Here is a 21,994-nt window from a genome sequence, read left to right on the forward strand (position 1 = left end):
AGAACAACGAGTTCGCAATTTATGAAATAAATTTAGAACAATTGGATTCGTTGCGCCGGTGGCGCTATCTGGCCTTTTCTTTTGACAGGGTCATCTGATAAATTTTGTTTGTGAGAAATAGTGTGCTGTGTAATTCTTACACCCAAATGGATAGAGAATTCGACTCTTTTTGAATTCATATTGAAATACACTGGAACTTCCATTTACGAACCGCACTGGAGTTCGTAAATTGATTTAGTTCGTAAAAAAGTACGCTTCACATTCTTATTTCAAAGCATTTCATCAAAACAGTTCAATGAATATAACATAATATGGGTATTTTTGGAACAGGCTTGACGAGAAGATGATGAAAATGGATGTTTGACGCCAATTTGACATCCAAGATGGTGGCTTCCAGTTGAGCAAGATCCTCGATAATCCTAATAATATGGCAATATTTTTGAAACGGACTTGACGAGTAGATTCCAATTCTGGAAATGTAATTATATTGTTGAGGTTATGAAGAATTTATACAAACCGAAAGTCGCCATTTTGGATTGTAAAATGACTTCAGACATCGAATTCTTACGTCCAATCGTCATCAGCCACATTCCGAAAATGTTAATATTGTTCAGGTTATAGAAAATTTGGCGCACTAATATTTCATTTTCGGAATAATGAAGATGTTACAAAAAAGCTATTTCATTTTCATTAAATATTATTGCCCATAGGCAATGTGTAACATCAGAATAAGACGAAAAAATAGGATTTTTCGCTCCACACTATTCGTAGTTTAAATTTACCTTTTTTAAAGCGATTGGGTAAGTAAACCTTGCGCTTTTTTGGTATTTTTCGACGCAGCTAAAGATACGTAGCAAAAGTTTTTTTTTAACTTTTTTGTTAGTAATAATCTGAAAATAAATTATTCAATCATTCCAAGTCGAGCAGTCCATCAATGAACATCGGTTTCCTCAACTGTTTCGCGTGTGGTGTGGAGAATTTTTGGCAGCGAACGCATTGTAACTTTTTGTTCGTTTGGTGAGGCAGCCTAACGCCAAATACCCACATTCTTTTAATCTTTTGCCTGTTGCTGCTATTTGAATTTATATTACTGACACGGTGTGCTGGTGAATCCCCAAGACGAGGCTGAAATAGTTTCCATCAGGAGCTAGCGAACCTTCCCCTGCAGTTGAATCTAGGTCACCACGTCTAAAGGTATACCCAGATAACTTCAATGGGCCATGGATGGAGTTTTTTTTCAAGCCGTATTAGGTGGTGTTTGCATTGCTCGCAATGTTCGCTTCCCGGCGGATTATAGAGTATAGGTACCAGCTCGTGACGTGGAGGTAAATGGAGTCGTTACACTACTGAGGGATGGAGTAGGTCGTTTTAAAACCCATTAATTCCGTTGAGGCGTGGAGGTGCTGGGTTGCAAACCTGCCGTAATAAGTCAAGAGCTCTTTTCGCGTAACCTTATCTGCGTCAATCCTACCTAACCACGTTACGATGGGAAGGTTTCGTCTACTGGTACGCTTGTTTGAACCGCACGTGTCATATGATTGATAGAGCTTCCAATTCCCGACGGTTTTCAGCTACCCGGGATTTTTTTTTCGAGAGTTGTCCTACTGGAGCTGTAGAGCTAGGTTCTCGGAAGGGCTCCCCGTCAGAATCACATACTACAATTTGCAGACGAGAAAGGCAATGTCGCCCACTAAAACACTGCATTAGGCCAATTGTAGCGGGCCGTGATTCTGAATGTGATATTCATTGTACGGTTCAGGTATGTGCGGGCATAGGGACTCGCGATCGCATGTATCATTACGAAGAGCTCGAGCATTTGTAGCTGACGTGTTCGGTCGCTTGTGCGTTGGTATGTCGGGTGTGCTAACGTATACGTAACTTCGCGTGAATAAATTCTACTTTATAACCGTGTGCCTTTCGCATATTCGCGTGTGTTCTTGGATAATCGCGCGCGGACCGTGAGTCTAATTATTTTTTGGTGTACTGCTAAGATGCTAAAAGAGTGTGAGATCTTCCATATCACTAGAGTGCCGGTGATGACCCGGACGTGACCGATTCATGAGCGCGCGCAAATAAACGTTTGTAGGTTCGTGTTTGAGACAGCGCTTGAAACTTCGTGAGTGCTAAAACGTTCTCCTTATTACCGCGGTGTTATTAAGTTTGCGCGATCGCGAACGCGTTGTTGTTAATCGCGAAGGGCTTAAGCGTTCGTATGTTAATGTGTTTGTCACGTGTGCTCGCGTTCATGTTAGAGTTAGAGTCCTCGGTAATGTCGCCATGTAACGTGGTGTCCAGTGGATATGAGCTTTCTTTTTTTAATTGATCCAATTGAAGGCATGGACCTAGTCTGCTAATATCAAAAATAGAAACATCCGGAAGTGAACGATTCATGATCGTGCGAGTGCAGGAGTTTTTAAGTTCACGCTTAAGACCGCGTTTGAAAATTTATAGGAGCTGAGACATTCACTTTATCACTGGGATGCCATCATGTTTACTAGATCGCGGGTGTAGATGCCGGGGATGATCGCGAAGGGATCAAGCATTTGTATATTAACGTGTTTGTCGCGTGTATGTGACTTCGCGTGTATAACTTTGATTTTATAATGACGTAGTGTGTATATTTGTTTGATCGCGCGCGGACCGTGAATCTGAAGTTTAATTTTTAGTGTATGGTTCAGATGGTAGTCCGTTTCCCCATATCACTTGAATTCCAGGTCATGTCGAGTGGTGGGTTAATGTTTGAGACCGCGTTTGGAAGTTTGAAGATGCCACGTTTACTTAACTACCGGGGTGTTTTCATGTAGGCGAAATCGCGGGCGTATGTATATGTGGATTATTGCAATTGCATGGTTGCGTTTGTGGCCAAGTAGAGAGAGCAAAGAGCTTGATTAGAAGTGTATAAATTGAACAATACTATTTTGGTATACATAAATAATGGAAAATCAAACTAATAGATGTACAAAAGAAACAGACTAATGAAGTAGAATAGAAAAACATATGTAACATGCAATCAAACTCGTCTAAATGCAGCAAATGTTGTGTATTTATCATTAACAATTGCATGCTGTTAGACTTTCATCATGCTATGCTGGCCGGGAATGGATGACTCGCGTGCGTCGGTAAATTTACCCGATTTTTCCGAATGAATATAACCAAATGCTCAGATTGATCACCTCAATACATACATAGATAGACATACGACTAGCACATAACAGTTGTACACTAGTACGAAAAACTACGATTATCACAAAGTTACAACTAATAGTTTTCTACTTATTCTACTTTATCAAATTAATTTAATTATTAAATTAATTTAATTATTAAATTAATTTAATTGGTATATGCACGATGACGAAGTCGACCGATAAATGGACATACAATGACTCCCTCCGTGAGCCCCGTCCACGAATACCACCAATAGAACAATATTTGCAAATACGGCACACAGCAAGAGTCAATCTACGTTGATCCGCCAGTCGGCCACGCCACCGCGCATAGACCAGTGGTTTAGCGTTGGTATGCGCAGGTGCAGAGTATGAAGCAACATAAAACATAAAAAAGGCGCATAAGCCCTCTCGGTCTGCTCGATGCACCACTATCGAGGCGTAATGCAATACCCATCTTAAGCCAATTGATGCTTGATGATGTTTGCAATACCGTCAAACTCCTAAACCTTGGGGAGGGAAATCGTTTCGTCAAAACAGTTTCATGAATATAACATAATATGGGACTTGACGAGAAGATGATGGAAATGGATGTTTGACGCCATTTTGACATCCAAGGTAGTGACTTCCAGTTCCAGCCTACTACTTCTCAGGAATTAAATAAATTTAATATTTAAGAACCATGTTATATTTTTGTGAGAGGATATTTTGTAAAAAAAAAATAAATGTAAATTTCGGATACTTTCCGGGGCTATTCAAGATGAATCTATCAAATCCGGATTTACCTACCATGTCCTGTGTTGTGGAGTATTTTTGGCTTTTGATTCGATACCGTTACCAGTCCATTGTCTGAAATACAATAGCCTGCATGTGAACGCAGCGAATGCATTGTAACTCTTTGTTCGTTTGATAAGCCAGCCGGACCGTTTTTTCGTCGCTAACGCCAAATACTCACATTCTTTTAATCTTTTGCCTTTTCCGGCTATTGGAATTCATATCACTGACACGGTGTGCTGACTCCGTGCAAAGAATCCCCAAGACGAGGCTAAAATGAGTGATCCTTCTGTTTCTATCAGGAGCTAGCGAACCTTCCCCTTAAATTGAAACTAGGCCACTACGTTTAAAGGTATACCTAAATAACTCAAATGGGCCAAAGATGGCGTTTTTTCGGCCCAAAGCAAGCAAGTTTCCTGATATAATTCGCAGCTCAGGATTTGACGGCACATTATTCGGCGTTTGCATTGTTTCCAATGTTCGACTCACGGCGGATTAAAGAGTATAAGTCCCAGCTCATGACGTGGAGGTAAATGGAGTCGTTACAGGGACAGTTCTCACTAGCAATGACCTACTGAGTGATGGAGTAGGTCGTTTTAAAGCCCATTAACTCCGTTGAAGCGCTGAGGTGCTGGATTGCAAGCTGGATTGTATCTTGCCATAATAAGTCAAGCCAAGAGCTCGTTTCGCGTAACCTTTTCTGCATCAATTCTACATAGCCACGTTACAATGGAAATGTTTCTGCAACTGGTACGCTTGTTTGAATCGCTCGTTAAACACTGTCTCAACTGCAAAACACTGATTCATATTATTGATTGCTGCAGCAATAAACAACAGTGTGACTGATATGGGAAAGCACATGTGGATGCTTCCTGCAGTAAGGACATTGAAAAGCGTATTTATGACGGGTAAAGTCTTCATAAACTAAAAACAACATCTTAAAATAACAATATTGGAAGTGCTTCAAGCCAAAGCAAATAGCTCCCGTACATAGAAATTTTCCAGGAAGATCACAAAACCCAATAGATCCTATTTTTTAAACAGTGCCTCGGTCAAGTGCTGGATTGATGATATTTTCTTACATCGTGGATTGGATTTACACAATTTTCAACGTTACTAATCCTCTTAAAAGCCTAATTTTTCTCACTATAGTAAAACACTTTCGAAGCAGTTCACTTCTATATGACTCTTTCTTGCAGTGATCGTATGTGTCGAACGAGGTCACTGATTTGATCACTGTTATACAGTGGAATTACAGAAATATCCTACCGAATACAGAATCTGTTAAAACCCCAATAAATAATCCGAAATGTAACACATTTGTAAAATCTAAAAGATGGCTGACTTTAGAAACAGAAACCATCCAATAAAAACAAGAGTTACGTTCGGAGAAAGAGTACATGTTTTTGGTATGCCTATTTCTCGTCATCGCGATTCAAGCTTGGACTAAACAAACGAGTACCTGGCGCGAACACTCGCAGACGGTCTTCCCCCTAGTGGTGGAACAAAGATTGTTCCGAAGTCTACGCGAAAAAATCCTCCGCGTATTTAGGGAGTTTTCAATATCGAGCCGCCAAACAACTTTGGAACAATACACGTCGTTAGGGTCGAAAATGAAAAGCTTGATGAATGAAAGCCATTAAACGCGAATATTGGCGCCGGTTCGTTGACGGATTAGCAAGAAAAACTCATTGGGCAACATCGCGCCGTATGCGAAACCGAAATAGTACTAACAGAAGCGTGGAATTCTCAAACCATTGGATATTTGATTTCGCCAAAAAGGTTTGTCCGGTCGCACCGCGTTCCTTAACGATATCGCAAACGATTCGTCGTTTTTTTATGGTGGAGTATTCACTTCCCAAACAAACGGAAAGCCCATAATACCCCCATGGTCATAGTCTAATTTGATTTGATAATTTAATAGTGTTTTGAATGGGGTCAACCCATGAAAACGCCATCACCATGGTCCGGTAAATTCCAAAAAAAAACATATTTTGATGTATTTATGGGTTATTAAGACCATTTGATGGTGTTTTGATGGTCTTTTCAAGGGGTTGTATGGTGTCTGAACCCATAAGAATTTGCTCGGGTTGCTCTCTTGTGTTGCAACAATAAAACCCCAGGACCAGACCGAATAAAAATCAACTTTTTGAGAATCTGTTGTCTTTGCAAAAAGTTTAATTTATTTAATAAGTTTGTCGAGGGTAGTAACATTGTCCCTAATGATTGAAGACAAGTAAAGGTAATCGCCACCACAATACCAGGTAAATCAGCCTTCGATCACAACTCGTATCGAAATTCTGTCCTGTATCAGGAAATTGTGCGAGAATCGGGTCGAAGCAAATACACAATTGGGGTTCCATAAAGGCAGTCAATGAGCGCTTTACCTGAAAAATCTTACCAGATTACCTTAGTTTGGGTCCCTTCACCTTGTTCCATCCTTGAAAACGAGGTGGAACACTCCTTAACAAAGATGGGCGTTTGAGAAAATCATGAGAGACCAATTTGCTCCAATGATTTTTTTACATTTCTCGTCAGAGTACACTCAATAGTTGACAAACCATATGAAGCAATAGGAATATATTCTATTCCTGTGTATTTTATTCCTGTGATGTCCCGACTCATGTCTAACCACTACACGTTAGACGTGCATCTCCTGCGTGAAGAAGAGCAGTCTCTGCTATCTATCACGACATCGAGCACGTTATCTGGTCACGTGCCGAGTATTGTGGCACCAAGTCTCACTTAAAGGATTCCTTCCGGACATCCTGGCAAGCGTAATATATCCCTCGTATACACCTACTTTAAAGCTATCAATATACAAATTTAGTTCTCCTTTGCCTTTTTTGCTTATTTTGAAAGGTACCCTCTTCTTAATGTATCGAATGCCATACTTCTCGCACGCTGCTTTGTGGTACAAGATCGTCGTTGTAAAAGCTGTTTTGATGCTTGCGGTCGGGTGTTCTTCCTCGCTGTTTGCACTAACGGAACACGAGTGCGGCTCCGTCTATTTCGTCGTTTGCTTCCTCGTTGATGATGCTGGCTGTTGATTTGGAGGTATTGGATGCAGTTTTTGAAAAAGTTATTATTGCCTGAACATCACGTACACATTTAGCATACGTGTAATGGTGGTTCCTTTGGTTTCGTATTGTTTTGATTATAGAGGTTTTAATCTTCGAGTCATTCGCTTCTTTTTCGGGTTAGAGAACGTTCTTTAGAAAAATCTCCAACTCCATATGCGGGCTTGGGAATCGAACCCAGATAAGCTATGTAGAATACAATCGATGTGTTTTGTATTGTAAGGGCAGGTAGAAAGGAATAATCCGGTCCAGCTAAGTTCTCACCACAAAAAATCAAACAAAATACCTATGAATTATCAGTATCGGATTCTCTATTTTGTCACACGAATATTTTAATCGTTTTGTGGAGAGTACGTGGTGTAAGATTCTGTACCCCGATTTCGCCATCGCTCATGATTCGCACTCAGCCACTAATCTTGGGTTTTTACGCAAAATTAATTTCATTGCCGGGCACAATCAGTTGAACATTATTAGTACCTGATATGATGCAACTGGACTACCGTAAGCTTGAACTCCATTTTCACATTCAGGAAATGTTAAATTTTTACTGGAAGTAGACAGGCAGTTTCAGTTTTCTGCGAATTTGTTGAAAATAATATTTTAGTCATTCAGCTGAAGATAGCATCTCTCTACCTGCAGACATTCTTTTGTTACCTGTCGTTTTGCCGAGCAAACATTTTAAAGTCAGTTTTTTAAGAATAACTTTTATTTTATATGTTACAAAAATGTTTTCCCTAATTTTTTGGACATAATAAAAACCAACAACTTTGTTGAACACTTCAAGACCCTGCAATGATTCTGAAAGAGTTGCAGTTGCTACTTTGATTAAAAATGTCATACTTTGCGGAACTTTCACGTGGGTACGAGCATTTATATGTTTGCGCTTCAGACCACGTTTATAAATTTATCCGTGCTAAAACGTTCACTTAATAATCGAGATGTTTTCATGTTAGCGAAATCATGGGCCTGGATGATCGTTAAGGGCACGAGCGTTTGTTTGTTTTTTTTCGATTGTAAATGTTTTAATCTTAGGGTCATTTGCTTTCTTTTTTAGAGAGATCTCTAACCCTATGAGCGGGGTTGGGACTCGAACCCAGGTTCGCTGCGTACAAGACAATCGATTTATCAACTACGCTATGCCGACGCCTAGTACGCCCCTGGTTGCTATGCTAATGCGTGTGACGGCGTGGGCGTTTGTATGTCGCGCGTACTGGTGTGTATTTAACTTTGCTTGTGTAAATTCGATTTTTTAAATGTGTGGTCACTTATATATTCCAAATGAAATGGTGCAAATGAAGGCCTACACCACCATGACCGAGGGTAGCGTGAACGATTCATGTTTGCGTTGCAAGGTACTTTTTTAGTAACGCATTTAAGATCGCGTTTATAAATTCATAGGTGTTAAAACGTTCACTTCATCACAGGGAAGGTTTTCCGTTTGCAAGGTCGCAGGCGTTGACTTACGTGGATGATCGCAATTACATGTTCGCGTTGGTGACCATGGTTGTATTATCGCGCAGGACTCGAGCGATCCTACGTTAACGGGTTCGATCACGCGGGTATGTGCGTTACGCGCTTATAATAAATAAATTTATTTGTATAACCATGTAACCGCTTAAATATTCGTATGGGTTATTCGCTCGAACCACGGTTCTGAGAGTACGATTCAGATGTGGAAGGGATTGCGTTTTCGTACATCACTACAGTATCCGGCCATGTTGCCCTAGCCCTCTAATGTATGGCAATTTGTTTGTTTCGACGAAGATGGAAGGCATGGACCTGAGCGGCTAGAGATAGGGGCTTCCGTACGTGATCGATTCATGATAGTGATGGGAACAGGCGTTATAGTGTTGTCATACTTGAGACCACGTTTATATATTCGTAAGTGCTAACATAATGACTTGATCATCGGAGCGTTATGTGCGGCGTAGGTGTGCACCTCTATATCATGTCCAAATTAAGTCATTTTTGGCGAAACTTCTTAAATTCACACGTAGAACAAAAATTTGGGCTGACCCATGTATATTTCAAAACGTTTTCAAAATGTGGAGAGGTCTAGTGTGCACGGATGATCCCGATTGCACGTTCGCGTGCGTGGCCAGATTCATGTTATCGCGAAGGGCACAGGCGTTTCTATGTTACCGTGTTTTATCGCGTGTGCGTTTTTTGATGTCGTGTGCGCTAATGTTTATATAACTTCGCGTGTTTGATTTTTATATAAAACCGGTTAGGGATCTGCATATTCGCGTGGGCTTTTGAATGTTCTTGCGGTCCGTTATTTTGGTATTTAATTTGGAGTGTACGGTTGAGATGACGGAGATAAAGTGAGCCGATCCATCTCACTGGATCTCCAACTACAGTGCCCTGAAACTTGTCTATCGAGTACATAAATTTGTAAGTGCGAGAGAGTTTGCCTAGTTATGCGTGATTGATTGCAACCAGATTGTATTACAACAAACACCTGTCACGTTGGTTCCCTAACCAAAAAACAAGCGTCCGTTTTCGCTTTTTCGTCATCAAATGAGAGCTTCTGTCTTTTCTTCCCGGGATAGCACTCGGGCTGGCCAGTTGCTTTAGGCGTCATCTATGTCGTGTGACTGTTTGGATACAGTGTTTAACTAGTGCTAATTTGGATGCTAGTTTAGATACATTGTCCAACTTGGCCCCAAGTTGGTGCTAGTTACTGACGAGATGAATTTGAATAACATAATTTTATGGAGGTTAAGTTTTCGAACGTCAGTAACTTTCATTGTATAGTACTCAGGTTTTTTACGCGTAAATTACGTAAAAAAATCCGCGTTGATTGGAAAATCCGCGTAAAACCCACACAAAAATATTCATTTTTGGAAGTTTTATTTTTGCACGGATTTTGCAAAAATATTTTAAGTTCTTTTGAATGCAAAAGATTTAGAAGATTTTCGGAAAGATGGGAGAGACGGGTCTGGAAAACTCCTTATGGTCCGCACCTCAACAATATGGATATTTTCGGAAGGGACTTGACAAATAGGTGCCAGAAATTGATTTTTGACGCTTTTTTGAAATCCAAGATGGCGACTTCCGGTTTAGCGAAATTCGCTATAACTCAATCAATATGGGTATTTTTGGATGTTGAAGTTGTACAAATGGTTTTAATTAATCAGTTGAATTTACATGGATTTTAGAACATTCCAAAAATACCCATATTGCATGGGTTATAACGAATTTTGCTAAACCGGAAGTCGCCATCTTGAATTTCTAAATGACTTCAAAAATCAAATTCTGGCACCTACTTGTCAAGACCATTCCGAAAATATTCCACAATTCCACTGAATGTATGGACCTAAGATTGCATGGGTTATAACGAATTTTGCTAAACCGGAAGTCGCAATCTTGGATTTCTAAATGGCGTCAAAAATCAATTGCTGGCACCTGCTTGTCAAGACCATTCCAAAAATACCCATATTGTTGAGGTGCGAGCCGTAAGGTGTCTTCCAGACCCGTCTCTACCATCTTTCCCACCCAACAACGCAAAAATTGTTTTTCATAAAATCTGCCGGAAGCAACACAGAAAACCAAAATTTGCCAGTTGAGTCGTCAATATGTATCACATAGGAGACTTAATCGAATATGGGTAAGTTATGTAATGCCTGCATATATTATTATACTTCATTCGACTTTCCATAGTCGAATGCGGAGCATGTTGATGCGCAGTCAGACGGTGCGGTAAGAAGACAATCTAAACTTCGATATTTTCTAAACAAACCTGGTAATTTTATTTGTGCATGGTGATTCAGTGGTGATACAGAATACAATCCAACAGATAACTCAGTTTCGACAAAAATCCATATGGGACTCTTTTTTTTGGAGTGTTGTCCTACTGGAGCTGTAGAGCTAGGTTCTCGGAAGGGCTCCCCGTCAGAATCACATACTACAATTTACAGACGAGACAGGCAATGTCGCCCACTAAAACACTGCTTTAGGCCAATTGTAGCGGGCCGTGACTCTGAATGTGTTATTCATTGTACGGTTCAGGTATGTGCGGGCGTAGGGACTCGCGATCGCGTGTATCATCGCGAAGAGCTCGAGTATTTGTACGTTAACGTGTTCGATCGCGTGTGCGTTTGTATGTAGCGTGTGCTAACGTGTATGTAACTTCACGTGTATAAATGCTATTTTATAACAGTGTGCCTTTCGCATATTCGCGTGTGTTCTTGTATAATCGCGCGCAGACCGTGAATGTAATATTTGTAACCTTGTGGTCATTCCTATATACGCGTGCGTTCTTGGATGATCACACGGACCTTCATTCTGATAGTTAGTTTTCGGTGTACAATTCACATTCTGACAGGGAGTAAGTTACCCCATATCACTAGAGTCCTCGGTCATATCGCCATGTAACGTGGTGTCCAGTGAATATGAGAGCTTTCTTTTAGACAAAAATCCATATGGGACTCTTATGCTTTTATGTGCAGTATATTACACAGTTCTTTACAAAGCGGACGTATTTTATTTAAACAAATTGCATAAATTCGTGCTTCTTTATTTTTAATCTAAAATACACCATCACATTTGTTTTCGACTGTAATCGCTCTATTATTACCAGGCCACTATTCGGCGGTTGCCCGAGGAGAGACACTCACACAAAGCTCCCCGCCAGAAGCTTCTAGCGTATGTTCGCTGCTAGGTTAAATATTCATCTACTTCTGGTGGATGCTGTTACAGGTAGCTTGATACAGCTGTATCGAACCTAGAGCTAGAGCAGCGCAATGTGTACCTTACCTACTTGTGTATGCTATGCTACAAGCCAGTTACTATTGACAGGGTAGAATAGGGATACATAGAGACTGGCTCCAGCAGAGCGAAGGATAGAAGGAACAAGAGGAACCCATTTGTTGTGCTTTGTAGAGCGTTGTGTGTCCATGGATCGTAAAATACCGAGGGTAGGGTTGGTAGTGAACCCGACAGGGAGACCCTTCTCTCATCGATGAAATTATTCCAAAGCTGACTTCCTCTGACACATTTACAACGAAAATGTTTGCAGTCGTCCGACATCGAAATTTACACAAACAAATTTTGCAGTCAAGTGGAATGTTAATAGGTTTGTTGCGGTGCCCGGAGTAAATGGAGCACCTCCGGAACGTACTGGGAACAAGTTGTTCCTGCGGTCGGTCCCTTATTCGTCTTTGTTTTGTGCTTCGGTAAGGAGTACGGGGGAAAATTTTGTTCAACTACGAGTAAACAGTGCCGAAACAAATGTAATATTCCTAGGAAAGAAAGGGTCACCCTCGTGCACCCTACTGCACGCTATCAGGATAAGTGAATCAATGGGGAAGAGAAACATTTTGACTATGCTGAGCCATGTTTCAAAGGGGCCCCCAAAGGGAAACACTGTGTAGTGTCTCTGTATGGCTGCGGTGCTCAAAAATTGAGCACAATACTGTGAAACGAGTGAATGCAGTATTTGACGTATATTGAACTTTTATCGGTACGATCCTGTGTCATTTCGGCTCAGTAAGTGGTTTGTCCCTACATCCTAGGTACTTATCGAATTTTATCGGTTAGTTAGTTGTCGAAAAATGACAAATGGTTGCCGGTTTGAGGGAAAAATATATAGAGCCGTTTCTAGTGCCATATGGAAGGTTACAGATATTTGGACCAGACTCAGTTCTGGACTGTCATTGAAAATAATTTACCTTCAACGATTGCCAACTAAAGTGCGATGTTATAATGTTGGCAAACACAGAAGCGTGGTGGTTGGCAAGCTGAAAGATTTCGAGTTTTTGAGATTGCATCTGAATAGAATATTCAGGCGTTCGCACAGGATCTAACTGATTACCAAGATGGTGTCTGTTACTGATGAGATAAATTCGAAACACAAAATCCAACCTTCTTTAAATAGTTTAGCTATTGAGTGGTTTATCATCAATTAATCAATATTTTACTCTTAGGCAGAATAAAAATGATTACTTTTATTTTAAGGTTCTTTTCTATTTATGACTCTAAATAGTATACGACACCATCGCTTGCATGCAATACAACTTGCGTGCAGGTCCCTTCCTGCATTTAGTCACGAAATGGTACGACGAATAACTTAGCATGCGCTGAGACAATAAACTACTCCAATTTACAGAAAAATAAAAAAATCAAACTGGATGGTTTTATTTGCCATAAAGCTTCGCCATTTTTGTGACGTGTCATTTTTCATCATCTAGTTCAACTGCATCAGCATTCTTTATCCAACTAAAAAATACAGCGCCAGTTTAAAGCACGTCCAGGCAAGTGGTTCCGAAGCGTTGTTGTTGTCTCTGTCGTCATTCGATTTATGTTTTTCAATTATCTGCCAAATGTACTAGAATAGGGTTACACGAATGTTAGTGTGAGTGTGTATTTGTGTTATTTCGAACTTGAAGCGGCTCCTTGGTTCCAGAGACAAGTCTTTCTTATTGTTCGTGAAAGGTATTAATTTATACATTTCATGTGTGCCCAAAAATAGGTTTTAAATTCGAACATAACGCTTCAGTTAAAACATTTGCAAAATTAGCATACGAGAACTAAATGACAGAGTACCATCGTTCCCAAAACACCCCTCTCCAAACACGCCGCAGCTAGCGCAACACGTTCCCGACTGTCAATCATACCGATTTATTATTTTCCGATTTTTCATCCAACCAAAAATGTTACGACCGGCCAACCCCGAACAACAACAACAACAACAACCACTGACTAACAAAACAAAACATATAATTGTAACAATCACACATAGGAAGACAATGGCCACGTGGTAAGTGTATAGAATGGTTACTTTCAACGGGCTGTTGAAGCTATCGCACCGTCAGTCATATATTCGAAATTCGAACGATTGGTCGATCGATCAGAATGAACCAGGCTAATATTGTTGAATTGAAAGATGAAAAAAAAATATCACGGAACTGTCATTCGGCATCTCATTCATTCAATAGAGCTGTAGAGTGTTGTTTTTGGCGATCGCTATAGTTTTGCTAATGCGTTGTATGGGTTCATAGTTGGCTATTACCTTCACCAAAACCTATTTCGCACAGTTACTGCTTTCGTATTCCGTATTTCATCCGGGTGGAATTTGAAACTAAATCCGAAATAGTCGTGTGAATTTTTTTCTCCCTTGTCTCGAAGCAGTTTGACAGATCTCTTCCAACGTTTTTAAATAAACAAATTCAAAATAAATACTCATTCGTAACTAGAAAGATAGAACTAATGAGGTTAACGACATCGTAGATAATGTCACAAACTGGCAGCTAAAATGGATGCCGCTGTCTCTCTTTGATTATTTTTTATAGTGTAAATTGAACTTATTACCTCAGCCTTGTTTTCAGATGAAATCACTGTATATTCTCATAAGTCAGTAAATAGTATTTTTTTCTCAAAACAATGAAACATGTGTCGGAAAAAACAGCCGGCTGCTACCCAGTCAAAAAGGGCAAGTTGCTGGCTAACGGGGAGCTATTTGCCAACTCGGATGCGCTAATTGCCCTTCAATTTGCCAGCAAATTGCTGGCAATTAAGGGGCTATTTCAAATGCAACGTTTGGGCGATTTGCCGCCGTCATTTTTTTGCCGCCCAACCCGCCCTTAAATCGCCCCCAAATCGCCCATGGAACGCGCCATTTAATCGCCCCTAATTTCCTAATATGAAAATCACAAAAAATAATTATTTTCGTATTAATTATCTACTCACATAAACTTATCAGTATACTAGGTAATCACCACCAAACTATAGAAAGAGTCAATGATGAAATTGGTATTACACACCCAAACTTACCACAATCTGACTTTCATTAAGACTTTAGGTCAGAGATCTTGTTCCACTATACTTACACACGATTCCACAATTTCGTTGGCTAAACGAAGTGCACTAGACAAACAAAATACAAGCTAGAACTCGCCAATTAATAAAAAAAAACAATATTGAGCTTAAGCCAAACATGAACCGCCATGTTTAAAAATCGCAAAAAAACAACCAAATCCATTTCAGCCACCAGAAAATTTGTCTAAGTATTGAAATTGCCTTTAAATCGCATTCGCAAATAGCATTTGTTCCTAGGGGCAATTAGCACAGGCGAGTTGAGTCAAACGTCAAACTATTTAAATCGCCTGACCATGTTCGTCCGCATTTTTTTTTTGACCGGGTATCCAGAGGGATTCAGCGTCGTTACCCAGTCAAAAAGGGCAAGTTGCTGGCTAACGGGGGGCTATTTACCAACTCGGATGCGCTAATTGCCCTTCAACTTGCCAGCAAATTGCTGGCAATTAGGAAGCTATTTCAAATGCAACATTTGGGCGATTTTCCGTCGTCATTTTTTTGCCGCCCAACCCGCTCTTTAATCGCCCACCGAACGCGCCATTTAATCGCCCTTAATTGCTTAATATGCAAATTAAGAATAATACTTATTTTCGGATTCATCATCTACTCACATATACTTACCAGTATACTAGGTAATCACCACCAAATTATAGGAAGAATCAATGGTGAAATTGGTATTGCACACCAAAACTTACCACAATCTGACATTCATTAAGATTTTAGGTCAGAGATCTTGTTCCACTATACTTACACACGATTTCACAATTTCCCACATTCGTTGATTAAATCAAATGCACTAGACAAACTAAGTACAAATGAGAACACACCAATTGTTCAAAAAACAATTTTAAGCTTAAGCCAAACATGAACCGCCATGTTTGAAAAACGCGAAAAACAACCAAGTCCATTTCAGCCGCCAGAAAATTTGGCTAAGTGTTGAAATTGCCTTTAAATCGCATTCGCAAATTGCATTTGTTCCTAGGGGCAATTAGCACAGGCGAGTTGAGTCAAACGTCAAACTTTTTAAATCGCCTGAGCATGTTCGTCCGCATTTTTTTGACAGTTAAATTTCAGTTAGGAATTCTATCAACTCTCTGGTAACCCTATACCACCGGATGAACTTTGTTTGACAATTCTCGGTGATTTGTTTACATAAGAGTTACGTGTGTTCAAATGCAACAAATGAGCACCCGTTGCACTCAAACTCACGCAACTGACGCTGAGTCCCTCTGGATAAAGACTGGCCAGCTCTATTTAATTCTTATTATTTATCTGTGTAATTACAATCGAGCACGAGACCTGTCAAAAGCCCTCAATCCGAAGAAAACCGCTTCGAATCCTTCTGGAACAAGGGCCATTCACAGGTCTAATGCTCGATTGGAATGACCCTGACAGTTAAGGTTCAAGTTACCTTTTTTAAGCATGTGTTAGAATTGAACGCTTGGTAGTGTGCGTAGGAAAATTTGTGTTCAGCTTTGCCACCGGATTATCCATTTAAACCTTTTTAAAACTCAAAAAGAAGAATATCAGTCGATTTATTAGATCATCACGATTCAATTCATGCAAAATACCTGCTGGAAAAACCATCGGCTTAGCTAAATGGTGCTTTTCAAAAAGTGGCTGTGGTTTTTTCATTGCGCAGTTGTGTTGCGTACCGCAGCTCGGTGTGGTAGTGTGATAAAAAATCACAGCCACTTTTTCAAAAGCACCATCCAGCTAAGCCGATGGTTTTTCCAGCAGGTATTTTGCATGAATTGAATCGTGATGATCTAATAAATCGACTGATATTCTTTTTTTAGAGTTTTGAAAAGGTTTAAATGGATAATCTGGTGGCAAAGCTGAACACAATTTTTCTTACGCATACTACCAAGCCTTGAGGTAACTTGAGCCTTAAATGGTAAACAAACGATAGGCTTGTCGAGTGTTTATCCAAAGGGATTCAGCGTCGTTACTAACAAAGTAAACAAACCACCAAGAATTGTCAAACATGAACTTCATTCATCGTGAGTTCATTCGTGTCGTCATCTTGTAGAGTTCAATATGGAGTATCCCTGGTTAGTCAAATGTGTTTTTTTTAATCTTTAATATGTTCAGAAAAAGTCTAGAATCATCTGGATTTTTTTTTTGAAAAGCTTCATTGCTAATCTACGAACTCCATTTGATGCATTTTACTAATGGAACATGCTACTGAGACTTCGGCAATTGAGTTGTAATCTGACAATTGAGGGATTCCATGAAAAACCGGCCGACCGCAAAATATGACCATCGTCGATTCGAACGAAACTTTGCAAGTGTGTTCACTGTATGAATCTCCATGATATTCTCTGGCAATTGGAATATTTTGATACAAGAGCAATTTTTCAAAAGGGCGTAAACGTTTCTTGAATTTCAAAAAAAATTTGTTCGATTACTGTATTTTATACAGCAAAACTCTCTGAGAACAAGTTACAGGGAATGAATACTTCTGTCTGTCAAAAATATACACTGAAAAAAATGTTATTTTTCAAAAAAAAACAAAATTTATGATAAAAATTTAAATGGCGAAAAAACCCATTTTTTTAAATTTTTTATATTTTGTTACCAAAAACCTAAAGAGAAACGAAACATTTTGAATGTGATTGCATGATGGAGAAAAAATCGGTAAAAAAGTTTTTCCAACAATAACTTCGTACATGTTTTTAAATTTCATACTAATAGACATACAAAATTGTAATTCTATTACAGAATATAATTCTAAGCGCCATTTAAAATCAAAATGCATTTAACAAAAATCTTCCAAAATGCGATAGTTTTCGAGATATTTGAAATTTTGCTCCTTCAAAACAATTAATTCGTGTAATTCTGCTCTTTTTAAAAGTTATTCGCGTTACCCCATCATAAAATGTCAAAAATTTAATGTTAATCGTTTTAAAGACGTAAAAGCAACTTTTTTAGTGTATTTGGATCATGGAGAAGCTTTCAATAAAAAAGTTTTCCTAACAACAACTTTTGACATATTTTTATAATTCTTACTATTTGCAGTCAAAAATACAATTTTCTTTTTTAATATGATTCTAAACGCCATTCTAAAGCGAAATGCTCTTAACAAAAATTTTCTAAAATGTAGCAGTTTTCGAGATATTTTAACTTTTGTTTTAACAACACAATTATTTTGTTTTATTACGACCTTTTCATAAGTTAGTCGCGTTTCTCCATCAAAAATAATATGTTTTTCAAAAGGCCCGTAAAGTTAAAATATCTCGAGAACTACTACATTTTAGAAAATTTTTGTTAAGAGCATTTCGATTTAAAATGGTGTTTAGAATCATATTCAAAAAGAAAATTGTATTTTTGACTGCAAATAATAAGAATTATAAAAATATGTCAAAAGTTGTTGTTAGGAAAACTTTTTTATTGAAAGCTTCTCCATGATCCAAATACACTAAAAAAGTTGCTTTTACGTCTTTAAAACGAGAAACATTAAATTTTTGACATTTTATGATGGGGTAACGCGAATAACTTTTAAAAAGAGCAGAATTACACGAATTAATTGTTTTTGAAGGAGCAAAATTTCAAATATCTCGAAATCTATCGCATTTTGGAAGATTTTTACTAAATGCATTTTGATTTTATATGGTGCTTAGAATTATATTCTGTAATAAAATTACAATTTTATATGTCAATTAGTATGAAATTTAAAAACATGTACGAAGTTATTGTTAGAAAAAAAATTTCACCGATTTTTTCTCCATCATGCAATCACATTCAAAATGTTTCTTTTCTCTTTAGGTTTTTGGTAACAAAATATAAAAAATTTAAAAAAATGGGTTTTTTCGCAATTTAAATTATCATAAATTTTTGTTTTTTTTTGAAAAATGACAGCATTTTTTTCAGTGTATATTTTTTTAGACAGAAGTATTCATTCCCTGTAACTCGTTCTTAGATAGTTTTGCTGTATAAAATATAGTAATCGAACAATTTTTTTTGAAATTCATGCATGTAGAAACGTTTACGCCCTTTTGAAAAGTTGCTCTTGAGTCAAAATAATCTTATTACCTGTGGAAAATATTTAGTCTTGCATGACGGTGAAACATGTAAAGTTTCATTGGAATCTAAGATGGTCGGTCACGATTTTAAAGATTTTCGGACGGATCTTCGTGGAATTCCTCTGTTGTTTTCACAGGTACTCTCAAAAAGTGGTTTAGGAATGAACGACGCATTTTTGCAACTTGTTTCCAGGCTTTTTAAATGGTCTAGATAAATCTGAACAAATTCTCTGGACGACTCTTAACAATCTGGAAGCTACATATATGAGGCGCAATAGCTATAAAACCCCCAACAAACAATGATTGCATTGATTTATGTTATGCTGGCTGTACAGAGATAATCGTTATGTTTTCGTCGCACCTCTTTCTTCTGCTCTATCTCGGAGCCTCACTCGGTCCATGAAATGGCTCGACCTTTTAGCTTTGATTGAACTCTCGACTCTTCTTTTGCTTCAGATGGAGTTACATCGCAATTTAGCTCTCGTCCCAAGTGAGCCATTTGGATACTGATTCCATGAGCCATCTAGCTCCTGTTTCCATGAGTCATTCCAATCCAAGCCTTATCATGATCTATTCAGATAGCCCCCAAAGGTGAGCTCACCCTACTCCGACTGAGAGTTCCCTGACGGAGGAATTCCTCCCGACACCGATATCCGTTTCCTTGAGCCATTTAGCTCCCAGCTGTATCGAGATCTACTCCGATATTATCCGGCCATGAACGATCCTACTTCGACTGAGAGTTCCCTGGTAGCAGAATTTCGCGTGGTACCGATGTCTGTTTCATGAGCCATATATAGTAGGATAGGCGGTGAATATACCCTACTGTGAATATACCCTACGCCGATAGATTTCTTCCAATACCGACGATCGTTTCTGTGAGCCACTTAGCTTCCCGCTTCGTCCAGATCTACTCGATCTAGTCCCTGGCGATGGACCTGGTCTACTGAACGGGCCAGTAGATGATGAGGTCTGTCCAGCGATTCCGGGTGGAGCGTAGCTTCCGGTGTACTGGAGCCCCAAACGACCCACTACTAGCTATTCGATTAGGTCTACTAGCTCTAATCCCCGCCGGTGGCTCTAGCCTATTTATGAGCTACTCGGTAGGGTATTGTGGTCGGTCCAGCAATTCCGGTGAAGTCTGGCGTGCGGTTCCCTCGACGACCCGAACCCGGTGCTACATTGCGTACTAGACAACTAGTCTCCGGTGGTGGACCTAGTCTATACCTACGGAGAGTTCCCCGGCGACGGAATTTCTCCCGAAACCCGATTTGTGGTTTCACGGCAGGTTCTAGCTACTTTGTTGCTCGCGCTGCTTTCTCTGCAGCTCGGAGAGTATACTTGCAATCACTCTGTTGACAGCATCCCAGACATGCTCGGCGTGGCACATCTCGTCGACGTCACCTGTTACACCAGGCATACTCCTTCGAGCTTCTTCAAACCTAGGGCATTCGAATACCACGTGTTTCGTTGTCTCTAGCACGTTCACACACTCCGGACAAAGGGGTGACGAAGCGTGTCCAAACCGATGCAGGTACTTCCGGAAATATCCGTGCCCGGATAAAAACTGCGTCAAGTTCACCTCTCCATGCTTTCTATGCACCCAAGCCGACCCATTTAGGATGAGTCGATGGCTCCACTTTGCTTACCCCGCGGACCACTGTTGCTGCTACTTAGACAACGACTCCGTTCGAACCAGTCTCTTTGCATTTCTCCGCTGGTAGCATTACACACCCTCAGCCAGAATGATGCAGATGGAGATCATCCCGGCAACTACGCTTACCATCTCCGACGACATCGTTCTGTACGCACTCGCGACACGAATAGTCATTAGGCGAAACGGGCTTATGAGCTTCGTCCGCTTCCGCTTTGAGTTCAGTGCAGCAACCCAGCAAGGTCAGTCCCCCGACGCTGATCACGACACGCTGGATTTTTTCACGGTTGCATCCCAGCACTACCTTCGTCTTGTGGTGAGCCAATCCATGCCTATTGTCTCTGCCGTCAACATCTCCACCTCCTTAATGGTCTCGTCGACTACCGTCAGGATAACGTCATCTGCATAGCGATCTCAACTCCCCTAGGCAGTTCCGAGTATGGAGCCCTAAGCTACTGCCGTTGTGACCCTAATCGACCACTACACATGTTTGACTCATGGACCAGTACTCGGTTCTGAATGTAACTTTTCAGAACCTTGCACTGTTGAACGCGGTCTTCACGTCGAACGATACCACGACGCAGTAGCGATATCCCTTTCCGAAATCCGAACTGCATCTGCGATAATCCTTTCTCCCTTTCGGCGTAGTTCGTCAGCCTGTTGAGGATGACCCTTTCCAGAAGTTTACCAAGAATATCCAGCAGGCATGTAAGCCGGAATCATGTTGGATCTCCTGGTGGCTTCCCTGGTTTTGGCAGTAATACCAGCTTCTGGATTTTTCATCTACCCGGATAGTAGCTATCGTCCAGGCATTTCTGTAGGACTATCCTGAACATATTTGGAAATACCAGGATCGCGGTCTTTAGTACCACGTTGGGGAAACTATCCGGACCGAAATCTTTCTTTGCTTTCAGCCCTTTTGCCACTGTAAGGAGCTCGTCGTTGGAGACTCGATTGTCGCCAGCATTTCCACCATCTGCATCGACGTACGGTGTAAGTGGTCTTGCGGTTGGGTCATGCTTCAGGGGAAGACCCTTGATAATCTTTATTATTTCAGCGCGTATTTCGACTGACGTCTTTGGACCCTTGATCCTGGCCAACTCGACGCGGTAAGCGTTGTCCCAGGAGTTAGTGTATACTTTTCTGCACAGCTCCTTGTAGCAGGTGGACTTGTTTAGAACTATCACGCACTTAAAAGCGGCCCTGTCCGCCCGGAATGTTACCATACACTCTTCTCTGACTGCCCCAGATCTTGCTCCCTGAAGGCATCTTCTAGCTTATAAGTAGGCAGCCCGGAGGATGCTGAGCTTTTCGTTCCACCAGAACGCCGGAGGCCGGTAGTTACTCGGCTCCATTTTCCTCGGCATTGTTACTTCACATGCCCTTGTTACTGTTTCCGACAGCTCATCGGCATTCGGAATTGGAGTGAGGCTGCCAGCGAGGTCCTTTATTATCCATTTCCGCTCGGCAGTCCTAACTCTCCGC

General features: G+C 40.2%; 1 protein-coding gene across 17 annotated transcripts in view; it reads left to right on the forward strand.

Moving 5' to 3' along the window:
• LOC131683943 (uncharacterized) overlaps positions 1-21,994 on the forward strand; it is a 287,688-nt gene that overhangs the window by 191,030 nt on the left and 74,664 nt on the right. For 15 of the 17 annotated variants that reach the window (XR_009304600.1, XR_009304601.1, XM_058966412.1 and 12 more), the window contains one exon: positions 13,761-13,778. The exons of the other annotated variants lie outside the window; for them this stretch is intronic. Coding sequence is in view for 13 of the 15 variants with exons in the window: in XM_058966412.1 (XP_058822395.1) it covers positions 13,761-13,778 (18 nt within the window). In the remaining 2 variants the exon portion in view is untranslated. The remainder of the gene's footprint in view (positions 1-13,760; positions 13,779-21,994) is intronic. 17 annotated transcript variants of the gene reach the window in all.

This window comes from Topomyia yanbarensis, chromosome 1 (genome assembly GCF_030247195.1).
Source record: "Topomyia yanbarensis strain Yona2022 chromosome 1, ASM3024719v1, whole genome shotgun sequence".
NCBI classification, from domain to species: Eukaryota; Metazoa; Arthropoda; class Insecta; order Diptera; family Culicidae; genus Topomyia; species Topomyia yanbarensis.